Genomic DNA, 12,661 nt, shown 5'->3' on the forward strand with positions numbered 1-12,661 from the left:
GTGCTACAAAAAAGGTATCTTTCATAGCTTTCTGTAGTTCACCCACAATTGTTTTATGGTTTGTGAAGAGATGTATGCAAAAAAAAGCCAACAACAACAACAAACTACATACCCTGATCTAGATTGAGAACCGGGAAAAAAAGCAATGGATGTTACATGATGACCAAAGAAATTCAGCTGGAAGCCAGTCATCTATATACTCTTTCTGGGTTCTGATAATACAATATTTTAGAAAGTACTCCAACTAATACAACCTGGGAAGTCCAGAAAGCTCACCAAGACTATCTAATAACAAGTGGTTTGAAGATAAAATTGTACAAAGTGACAGCTAAAGCAAGGACAGATATCTATGTCTGATTCTTCTGGGACATGTAGAAGCATCATTTTGGGAGCTTATTTAGAATGACACTACAAACACCCACATAGCAATCACCTGAATCCTTCCCCACCACCCCGCTAGAATGCTGCCATTATGTTAGACTTCATTTTTTAGAGGCAGGGTCTTGCTCTGTCACCCAGGATGGAGTGCAGTTGTAAGGTCACAGCTCACTGCAGCCTCGAACTCCTGGACTCAAGTGATCCTCCCATCTCAGCCTCCCAAGTAGCCAGGACTATAGGCACATGCCACCACACATGACTGATTAAAATAATATTTTTTGTAGATTATATAGAATACTGCCACATACTTTACATACTATGAATCACACATTGACCTATAAATTCTTGTTAAATTTATTGGTTATTAAAAAAATGTGTTATCACAATATCACTCAACCTCTTTCCACAACCTTTCCATATGCAAATAGCTCAATACTCTGATTTGGAAGAAAATTTGCTTCTAATACCAAAATAGGAACCCTATAGCTCAATTGCAGCGTCACTGCCTTTCCCCTGCTCAATCTGCTAATTTCATCTGGCAAACTCCTCTTTTGATTACTGTATTGCAATAGCTAGGGAAGACAGAGCCACTTGCATGTGAATATAAGAACTTTATTTCATAGTAATAAATGATTTAGCATACCTTACCACCCAAAGAGCACTAAAGGTCCCACAACAAATGGCACCGTCTGGAATTTTAAATTTGTCTGACCCATACATGAATGGACATGAGAAGAGGCAGATAGGATGGGAATTCTAAGACATAGCTGTCAGGTCCGTCCCAGATTTGTGATGTACTTGTTCATATTCGTGCCCTCAATGTTTCCAATACCCAGATGATCTACATGACTGTGGCTTTTTAAGTGGCATGGTAACTAAGGTGCATACTGGGATGGCTTACTAGTGTGTATGTGTGTGTAAGCCGTTCTGTGAACATAAAATTTCCAAGGCTCCTAACAATCTCCATGTTGCTGTCTACTTTTCCATACTGTCAATGTCAGGAATTCACATATATTTATAATGACACTACCACTGAGGCTATATATCCTTTTTTAAATTACATGTATTCTATATATATCATGATCCAATGCTTGAAAATATGCTATATCTTTGCCACTGCTTAATATTGGTCATACATTTTGTCCCCCTGCCCCCTGTATTATTTAAAATGCTGCCAAAATGTATTGCCCTGTCCTTAAAGAACAGGTGGAAATAGTGTCTCAACTCACCAGCCATTCCAAAGTTAAGCTGAGGCATTTCTTCAGTCTTTGCTTTCTTGGGGCTTGGCAAGTCTCTTGAAGAGTCAGATGGGAAGGCCCAAAGTTTCTTTCGTGGATTGACAGTGGGTGTTGGGGATTTCACAGGCTTGTTTGTGGTAGGACACCATTTGTAGCCAGGATTTGCTTTCATAAATGCATCTTTATACTACAAAGAAAAGGACAGACAGTAGATTTTAATTAACAAATAGACTGAAAAAGTTCTAAGGGCTGTCACCCCATTCCCCTATTTAGATACCAAGTGAGAAAAACAATTTCGGTGACTTCTGTGGCTCTCCTTGTAGAAGAATGACAATCTCAGCATAGGGTTCTAGAGATAAGACATTGAGTTATCTAATCAATTTATGGGAATAAGCATTCAGAAGCTGTATACTTTGTGTTCTTTAATCCTCAACTTTAAAAAGTAGTATCCAAAAAGCTTTCTGACCTTGGTGGGGAGAGGGAGTTGTTTATAATGGAATGAGCCTAGGGCTCTGGAGACAGAAGCAGGTTCAAACCCTCAAACTTCCACTTAGGGCTACAGTAACCAAGGAAGAGAAGGTAGCTTCTCTGGGCCTCAACCTTAGATTCCATAAACTGAGACCAACGCCACCAGTGCCGAGGGTTGTTGGAAGCAGTGGTGCATAGTGCATCAACCATTTCTTTAGCTAGCTGTGGACATTAAGCAAGTTATTAAACCTTTCTCAGCCTCAATTCCTCCACTTACAAAGTGTAACCACACTTGCCACTATGCCAGGGGTCTGTAATGAGCATACATAACTGAATATATAAACAAGCTCTAAGAGCGCTGATATGTGATGTTGCAATAATCCATCACAAACTTGGTCTTACTTGGAGATTTCAACCTTCACTGACAACATCCTTCTCCTTCATTTTTCTGTGGCTTGCTCCTGTTACCATTTCTCTCAATTCTGCTACCTTTTATCTCTTGCATGACAATAACATGAAGCAAAATACATTTATTGCTATTCGTTACATATTGCCAAAAGTTATCTGTTAAGAATGTATTTTCCACATATTCTTCAATTTTTATTATTGCTAGATATTTTATTAAATTAATACAATTCATTCAATCCCATAAGCTTGCCTTTTAAAATGGTAACTTAATGTGTGACATTAACTCATTATAACCTCCAAACAGCTTTTAATTTTACCCAATAGTTTGAAAAAGGTCCTTTATCCTTGGTATGTACTTTCCTTATACCAAAGATATACTTTTTTTTCTATCATTTCCCTTTAAATCACATAAACGAAAACTGTGATGTAGATAATTATGCAATGTTAACTGACAATGGTGTAGAATTATTTCATGTTATCTTAACTCAAAGTTTCTGAATAATCCATTTTTTTTTTACCTGTAAGATACATATGCCTATTGATACATGGATACATGTAGAAGGAAAGTAAGCATAAAAAACTGTAGAATACAGTCCCATTTTTCTTACAAAAATAATTAAAATTGGACACAAGGCCAAACTAGAATTTACCATCAAAAAGCAGAACGTGTTAGGAGTTATCAAATGTGATACAAGAGACACACTATTACAGTGCATTCATGTGCATGAGGGATTTACATATTAAGCTGAGGCAGACAAATAGCTCTGCCTGCTGTCTGGAAGTGGAAAGTGACAAATGGCAGGGTGAGGTGAAAATGGAAGTAGCAGACGCATGCATCATTATTGTGTCCCAGTAAAAGCACACAGGCCGGGTGTGTCAGATGAACAGTCACTTGAACAAAGGTCACCACTTTATAAAGTGTCAAAAGACTTTCAAACAAATTGATTAACATATCTGTCATGATAAATAAAATTATCTATTTTTGGGGGGGGAGTAGTTAAAAAATTTTAAGAAGGAAGTCATAATTGTGAAAAATGCTAGACAGGTGTGGTCACCAGAACGATGGCCAGCATCAACTAATTTTAAAGCACCAATCATACCAACAGAGTCCAGCTTAAACTAAATTACAATGGGGAGCTGGTGCTGAAAATCACATAGAGCAGTTATAATCACCACATCCCAATTTCTCTTGCATGTATTCCACTCACCTATCCACATCTCAAATATTCTGTGAGCACTGACTAGATGACAGACACTTGCTAGACACTGGGGAGAGAAAAGAGTATGAATTTGATGGAGTCCCTGTCTTCATATTGCTTACAGTCCACAGTTTACAAAAAAATATATAATTTCTTTTCACACATGGTCCATAAGGCTGGACCATCGCTTCCTCTGGCTCAGGCAGGAAAAATGGTTTCAAAATGGATCTGCAAGAGGGCTAACTACCTATATGAGTTGGAATAACAGAGGGCAAGAGAAAGGCTGGGAATACGTGGGGTTTTATGGAAAACAATAACAGAATTTACTCTAAGGGTCTACACTCTGTAACTGTATCACAATATTAATCTTGCAGATTCTTAAAGTCAATGTAGATGTTCAAAACCACGTTCATGAGTTCAATCAAGTATAAATTGAGTGGAAGAGTTAAGAATGTGAGAGATAGAGAACAGAATAACACACAGTCTTTGTCCTTAAGGAGTTTAAAGTTTAGATACAGATGCCATCAATTCATGTAAAAACACAAGTTAACACAAGCAGTATACGAGCATCAAGCGAGGGTGGAGGCAGGAAGAGCCTCAGGGTATGAGGATGTCTATCTGTTCTTGGAACCTGGCACTTCATCAATCACTTGCTCTGATTTAGCTAAAAGAGACAACAGTAGAAAGGCTTAATCATTTGTTGTGATGAGACTATTAGGAAAGGAATTACAGAGAAGGCTGGGTAAGGGAGAAATGGGTGAAGACTCTGTATACTCCTCTGAAGTGAATAGCTGAGTGAAATTATTAGCGTGCAGGTCAATCATGTGGGCAAAATCCCTCATTACAGGACTGAAAAGGCCTAAGAGACAGGCCCCAGATACCCAAGGCCAGACTGTTCATACTGATGGTGGGACGGGAAGCTCACTTATCCTCCGAAAACATCAAACAAGCTATCGGTCCTAAGATTTCAACAGAAGACTGTCAGATAACAAAATTTTTGTTAAAAATACTGATTTTCAAAATTCTCCCATTAAATAACAATTCATCTCATGGCTTCCAATTTCTGTCTGCAAATTTCTAACCAATTAGATAAGCTAAGGGAACCCTACTTTGCAGTAGACACATAGTTTCTGACTTACCTGTGGTGCCTGGTAAATGCTGGATCCCTTCTCTCAGGCCCCATCCACTACCACGTTTCAGTAGCAAGAATAATAAATTAGAAATCCTGCTACTGATTTTACTGTTATTCAGTATTGGCATCAAATACCCTTTGTCACAGTATTTTGTCTACTTAATATTTGCTAATGGCATTCTTATGTGACAAAAGACAATATTCTGTCAATCTTTTAAAAACGGAGTCTCAACACTACTTTTCTAGACCATTTACAAAAAAATGCAAATTTGATAAACAAAAGCACTTTAATTTTAATAAAAGACAGACTTACCAACTGTTCTCCATTTGCCTGTTTTTAGTTGGGAGGAGGTGCTATCTAAAAGTCCACTAGTATTTCTAGTTATTACTACGGTAACAGATCTTTTCAAGAGGGTGAAAGAGAAGTCGCAGCCCTAGTGAGATTCAGTCATGAGGGATCCCGAGAAATAAAGACAGATGACTCCAGTGCAAACATATGAAGTATCATCTACCAAAATTATGAAAGAGATTAAACTAGAAATTATTGGATTTCTGAGAAAGAGCTATAACACGTTTTACTGTATAATCATATATGTGATAGAGGGCTAAGTGAATCTCTAGCATAATAAATTCTGAGACAGCTGCTTCTCTTCCCATCCACAAGCAGAAATCACATTATACAAGGGTAAAAGAAGAGAAGGAATTATCTGATAAGTGGTACTAATCTGTACTTTCTTTGTCTGAGGACCTTTCCTTCATAAAAATTCAAAAATTATCGTTCAGATAATACAACTCAATGCATTATCTGATCTGAATTATTCTTGCTAGCTGTTTTTAATAGACAGAAAATTAATTAGACTGTTTCACATGACAGAACACTGAATTAAATTTATGGTTTGATTGAACAACAATAGTTTAAATTCTACATTAAACCTGCAAAACTTTCATAACAAAGTCACTCCAACAGAAATTATACACTTGAAAAAGTGGTTTGAATATGTGACCAGGAAATTATTTGGTTGTTGTGTTGTGGAAATGTCATAAATAAAAATTTGAAAGCAAGGAAACTGCCTACTTCATTTGGCTATAAGGGTGAAAATTATTATGGCAACAGTAGTTATTTTACAAGTATAATTTTACTCCCTAATCTGAGTAATTACGAGAAGAGTCAGTTTAATCAGTGTGCACTAATTTTAAAAATTGAAATTTCAGAATTTATTTAAAAATGTAATTTTGTTACTTTTTAAAAAGTAGACCGTGATCTGTCTACTAAGATCTGTCAATCTAAAAATTAATATCTGAAACCAAATATCAAAACGAGTTTTGAGAAACACAGTTTAAATTCTCAATTTATTCTTCATTAGTTATGGAGTTTTTTATAGTCTTTATAAATTTATTTGAATATTTAAATACAAGTGTTTACTAAACAATTGGCAAATGGACTAATACTTCAAAATCAAATAGTTCACTTAATTAAACATCTATGTTGCTAGAAGCTATTAATAACACTGGATAGTATTGGCCAAATTGGGCAAATGATATTTTTAGTTTTGTTCGTTTTTGTGTTTCAAAGACTAATTTTGCATTTCAGTAGCCCTTCAATGTATTAACAGTTCATAATAAAAATAATAATCATGTAGATAGAGAAATATGAAACAGAAACCAACATAAAGCCACTTATCAGAAATAACCCTAAAACAAACATTTGTATAGAGTTTAAACTTTATGTAATGCTTGTACATATATTTCCTTATTTCTATTTTACACCAACTCTGTGAGGGCAGGCATCTTAATTGCCATTTTACAGATGTGGCAATTCAAAACAGTATGAGAAGGGAGGTTAAATGAGTTAGAATTTAATAATGTAACTTAATAAAATGAGTTTATAAACATTTAAATGTTTATAAAAGAACCTGTACATGATATAGCAATGTTCACAAAGTTATTATTAACATACCAAAAGCAAACATCTGAATATTTCTTTAAACACAGTAAGAAAGTTCTAATATCTAGAACACAGGAATGGAAAAGGTCTCAGAAGCAAGCAATGTTGTGAAACATAAAGCTGACATCTTTAGGTTTACTATCTATATCCCACAAATGTGGTGGGGCCCCTAATTAAACCATGCTCAAAAAGTATAAGCCATTTGATTAGAAGCAGCGAAAGGGGGCTGACGAAGGAGAGAAATGGCAAGTGCTAGCTGAGGGTGGACTCCCCAACTCCTGCAAAAAACCCAAACAAAACAAAACCACCATGAAAAAGCAGAGAGGATATTCAAAAGAATAAAATAGTTGAGAATTACTAATAGACAAAACGTTATTCACAAAAGTCTCATCAAGTCACAGATCATAAAGTAATTCTGTGGAAATAACATGTTAAAGGTTTCAAAAAAAGTCAAAAGATGTTCTGAATACTTTGAGAAAGTATGTAAACAAAATTTTAATGAAATTTCTAGGACAAATGTATAAAATAAAAGTTTTTAAAAGAAGAGTAAAGTTTCATCTCTGTGGAAATCATTTAGGTATAGCAGCTGTTTCTCAGAATGCTGGATAAATGAGGTGCTACTTTAATAGTAGGCAAAGTGCAATAGCATGCTTGCTAGAATACAAATTATACTATTTGTTAAGCATGATGTATAACAGTTAAGAAAAGTTCTCCAGAGTATAATACAAGAGAAAATGAGAGAGTATTTTCTTTGGAAAAGAGTCCATATCTGATGAACCCAAAACAAGGGAATGAATGGTCTTTACAAAAATTATCCCAGCTGAAAACAAATACTAAAAAATAGATTCGTTTTGTCTTGAAGAAACATAAAAGAACTAATCAATAAAAAACCCATGGAATTTTGTGGCCGTCAAAACCTTTCCCAGAATATTGACAAAAACAGGTACCAACACTTTCAAAGGGCTAGTATAGTTCACTTTCAAGTTGCATTTTATTACATTTAATTCCATAGCTGTTTTATTGGCATACAGCTGAACCTCCAAACTTTTAAGTCTGGTCTCTTGTGGGTTTTTGCCTTATTTACCTTTATATCACAATTTTCTGTTACTCTTCTATGCATAACCTAGGCTCCAGGTGAAACAAACTATCTGGTTCCTGAAATTGATTTCAGTTTCCCACACCTACTCTTACCCTTTTCCTTCTCTCTGAATCCTTATACAAAAACCCAGGCCAAATTCTGCCTACTTTGTAAAGCCTTTCCTGATCCACTTCCACCGACTTCCCTCCCCAGCACAAGCAGATTCTTCCCGTAAGACTCATGACATTTTATTGTTACCATTCTTGCCATAATTACCCAAATATACTTTTCTTTCAGGCATCTAAAGTGGACAGGGTGATATACATATTAGAAGAACAAACAGGAGTCAAATGGGAAAGAATATCCCAGCTCCACTGTAGGTTGGTCAAGACACTAACTCCTTCAGAGCCTTAGGTTCCTGCTCTGAGAATGGGAATAATCTTAACTCCCTTTACAGGTTGGTGCTTATTTTATATGCTAAGCACAAAAAGGACCAATCAATCAATAAATGCACAAATTCTGCCTCATGCCTCTGATGCTAAAATAATGGGTATGATAAAGGTCATTCAAATTATTTAAGCTTTCCAAATCTTTCCCTCCTGTTTGTACTCTGTTCTAGCTGAAGTTCAAGATGTGTGATCCTCTCAATTTATCCTCAATTCATTATGATAATTAGTTTAAATGACAAATAGAAGGTTCCAGCAGTATTGTAGGCAAAAATGCAGAGATCTGTATTCCTGTAAGAGTACATACATGAAGATGTTAAAAGGTAAGATATAATTGTTTCTGTGCCTCCTAACTGGCAGTCACACATTCAAAAATTAGAACCTGTGAACATCCACAACACTGCATCATCATATACATTACTGAATTTAAGAAAGCAACCCAGGTTGTAACCTTAGAATAGTCTTTTTAAAATTACTAACGAATTATTGCTTTAATAAGGTTCATCAGAGAACACAAAACCCACAATCAGCCATTTTTTTCCAGTAACTGAAATTAGTACTGGGAAATAATTAAAGAAACTAAAAACAAATCCCAGAACAGGTGCTTTGTCTTACCAGATGCAATAATATAAGATAATCAGGAGCAAGGAAAGGGGTCAGAGGAAATTTTCATGAACAGGTAAACAGACAATCTTTTCAAAGTTGTGTTGTTACTCACTCTTGCTTTTAAAATATACTTCTTTTAAAAACAGCAAGAAAAAGAAAACATTTCTCACTCAACTGATATGGCAGGACAGATACTGGCAAACACCACCTAAGCATTCACACCCCCATCCACACACTATGCTGAAAGAATCTGCCTTGCACCCTAATGGACAACATCTAAAATTTGAGGTTTAAAATTTAAAGGTTACACATCTAAAAATAGTTTTAAAAATGATTGTGTGTTGGGGGAGTCTCGAAAAACAGACCACATTTATCAACGGCGTTGTATCACTAGCTACTATCACAAAACCTGGTTAAATTAAAGGCACTTATTAAGTATTTGTTCACTGAACTCACATTCCAATTAAGGCTGCAATATTAACATAAAAAGCACCACCACAATTACATGCCCTTTAATGTAACTGCAAAATCATTTAGAAAGTAAGTTGAAACAAGTAAGAATCACTTACAACTAGGGACCAATTGTGTAATAATTTTGAAAGTAGCTGAATCTTCTACACTTTGCAGTAGAAATGAAGCAACATTTCATAACAGCAACTAAAAACAGGGCAAATTATAACGTGGAACATCCAGTTACAGTCTCCACATTTAGTAGATTGCACTGGGCCACCTTAACAGATTTCATTTTAGTGCCACAATGGCAAATATTGTGAACCTAATTAAGTAATTAGTAAGGGATTTACTATATGAAAATAATACTTCCTCTTCTTAAAAGTGGCCACCTATTGAGTTTGTAAATTAGGCGTTTTTAAGAAAAAACAAACAATATACTGGGGACAGGCTGCATGTTATCCCAAAACGGCAATCTAAAACAAACTCAAGTGTTTAATCATAGGAAGCTTATGCATTTCCCTATGAGGTTTCAGATAATTATTTATTTTACTCTATAATAATGACTATGAAAAATGTAAGGCTATTTAATGGGAAAGTTTTACTGTTAATTATTGTTATGCTATGGAAATCTAATGAAATATTTAAAATCATGTAGGTTACTGTAATTGATTTTAAATTTTCCACAGGCCCTATATAGTTAAAATCCTGTCTTTAACAGTCAATTCTTGAAGTCTTATATGATTAATTATATAATTATAATTAATAATTATATTTATAATTATTAATACTATTATAATTAACAATCATAATCATTAATACTATTACAATAATTATATTAATACTAATAAAATTAATAATTATACTAATATAATTAATTCTAATTCATAGTAGCAACTATGCTAATAATTTACTCAAGATTCAAATTTCCATGAACATTTCTTAAGAAATTTTTATGTTGTATTTTTTAAAATTTTTATGTTTAATGTTGATGTTTTTAGCTAATTAACTCAATAAAGGCACAGCAACTGGAAGAATTGTTTTTTCACATACTGAGATGTCTACTAAAATGTCTTGAAACTGTATTTTGTCCCCTGCTGGTTCATTTTTTGATAAAACTTAACCAAGTGTTTGGGTGACAGGGGTTTTCATGAACCAAGGTCTTTTTGCAAGTTGCAATGCTGAGGAAATAATATTAGAATTATTCCTGTCAAGTTTAGCCACAATAATATTGCTTTGCTCATCCCTTACTCGGAGCTAAATCCATCACAACACATTTAAATGTATAATGGTCTCACATTAATTCCAAATACAGTAAAAGAACCACGATATAATTTTTGAAGAAATTTAGTAACTGCTATCATTCTGGAAGTGATTAATGTCCCACCTTTCTGAATAGCCTTCCAGCATGGAAATGCTTCCCACTAACTACTGCCTACACAGTATTTACAGGCATGCACACCTCGCAGTACATCCTGTTCCACTGGCATTCAATCATTTATTGGTTTTAAATATTCATATGGCACTACCTACAGAACAGAAACAAGTCAAAGCATATTTCTTGATAATTTTATTACAAAATCAAAAAATGTTAGCATTAGAAAGGATACAAATCTTTGTCCAACTTTCTCATTCCAATAACATTAGAAAAGGAAAAGAAAAAAAAGAAGCTGAGATGCAGAGGTTGACTTATGGATATGGGCACAAAGCTACTTAGCATCAGACCTAGATCAAGACTCTTTCCCATGATATAACTAGAGTAACAAGATTGTCAACTTTACCATAGGCATTCTCTGACAATAAAAGTAGAGTTTCTAGAAAAACTTAGAAAAAAAGTCACCATTCATAATACATTACCATAATAAACAAATCACCATTCACTGTAAACTATTCATAATAAACCTTCACAATAAATCAATCCCTTATATCAATCAGTGGGGTATAGACAATGAGAAAAAACTTCTTGTTAATATATTGTTCTTGGCACCTCCACCAGCATTTCTACATGGACTTGGAACACAGGAACAGGAACAGGAACAAGTCATACAAAGAAAGCACTTATGTTTTTACTTAACATTTGATTCATGATTCACCTTCTCAGTGCTAGACCTTCAACAGGTGCTTCACATTTGTTGACTGGGAGTTTCAGGACTAGTTGCTTTTAGCTATCAGAATACCTTGTCATTGTAACCTACCTCCTTGGCCATGTCTGTGTATTTCTGTTTTTCCTTTGGATCAAGAACAGCCCACCAATCAGCTAGTATCTTGGTAGCACCTCGGTTATCAAGCCTGGGGTGTTCCTGACGTACAAGAGAGCGATGGCGTTTGCAAAATAAAAGAAATGCATTCATTGGTCTCCGGGCTCGCTGCTCTGGTGATTCATCATCTTCAGTTTCACCAACATCTTGCTCTAGGCCATCGGCCCCAAGAAGTTGAACCTATTACCACCAAAAACAAAGCCAGATCTTTAACATGTTTTGGATAATTCTGATTTAACAGTTAGTCTTGGTTTGCAAATTGCATTTTTTCTTAGCTCCATTTAAACAACTTACACATTGAAAAAAATATAATTTTAAAAAATCAACAACCACTGTTCATGGTTGGTAACTAACTTATGATGTAGCCTTCTGCTTAGTTTCTATAGCAACCTGTGCATGCCTCTATTACAGCATATATTACATTGTGTTATAATTGCTTACATTTTTTCCTCTCTCACTAAACAGTGAGCTTTTTGAGGACAAAAGCTCTTGTTCACCTTTACAACCATAGCGCCTAGCTCAATGTCTGATATAATATTAATACTTAACTAACTGTTGAATGAATAAACCCATTCTATGGTTAATGGGTATCAAGATTAACAATATCCACATAAAAAATATGAATAGTAGCTGTGTCTTTCTCTGCTTTGAAAAGTGCCTTTTTCTACAGCTAATAATATGACAATATTTATCATGAAAGTAAGAAATAAAAAGGTAATATAGACTACTCAATGTTTGTGCAAGCATCACAAGTAGAGTCTTGTAGTGTAAAAAAATCAAAATCAGTATTTAACATGATTATTTGAAAGAAGAACTATACAATCAATCTTCAAACTTGTAAATTTCAAGCTTTCTTGTTTAGTGAAATGCTCTGGTGATAGGAATAAACTCCTCTAGGTTTAAACATTCAAAATCAATTTTGAATACTCTTTTTTCCTACACTTCATTCAATCATTGTTCAAGGTCTTCAAGGACTTCTACAAAGCTCCGAATCTGTTCATTCCATCTGGGTAATTCTCATTCCCACTGCCCTAGTACCACTTCGGCCTATGCCT

General features: G+C 34.8%; 1 protein-coding gene across 11 annotated transcripts in view; it reads right to left on the minus strand.

Annotated features, from left to right (window-relative positions):
* LOC111542908 (HMG box transcription factor BBX) overlaps window positions 1-12,661 on the minus strand; it is a 274,644-nt gene that overhangs the window by 82,704 nt on the left and 179,279 nt on the right. For all 11 annotated transcript variants that reach the window (XM_023212567.2, XM_023212558.2, XM_023212549.2 and 8 more), the window contains 2 exons: window positions 11,544-11,786; window positions 1,608-1,803 (listed from right to left, as the gene is read on the minus strand). In XM_023212567.2, the coding sequence (XP_023068335.1) occupies window positions 1,608-1,803; window positions 11,544-11,786 (439 nt within the window). The remainder of the gene's footprint in view (window positions 1-1,607; window positions 1,804-11,543; window positions 11,787-12,661) is intronic.

Source organism: Piliocolobus tephrosceles, unplaced genomic scaffold, assembly GCF_002776525.5.
Source record: "Piliocolobus tephrosceles isolate RC106 unplaced genomic scaffold, ASM277652v3 unscaffolded_19, whole genome shotgun sequence".
Taxonomy (NCBI): Eukaryota; Metazoa; Chordata; class Mammalia; order Primates; family Cercopithecidae; genus Piliocolobus; species Piliocolobus tephrosceles.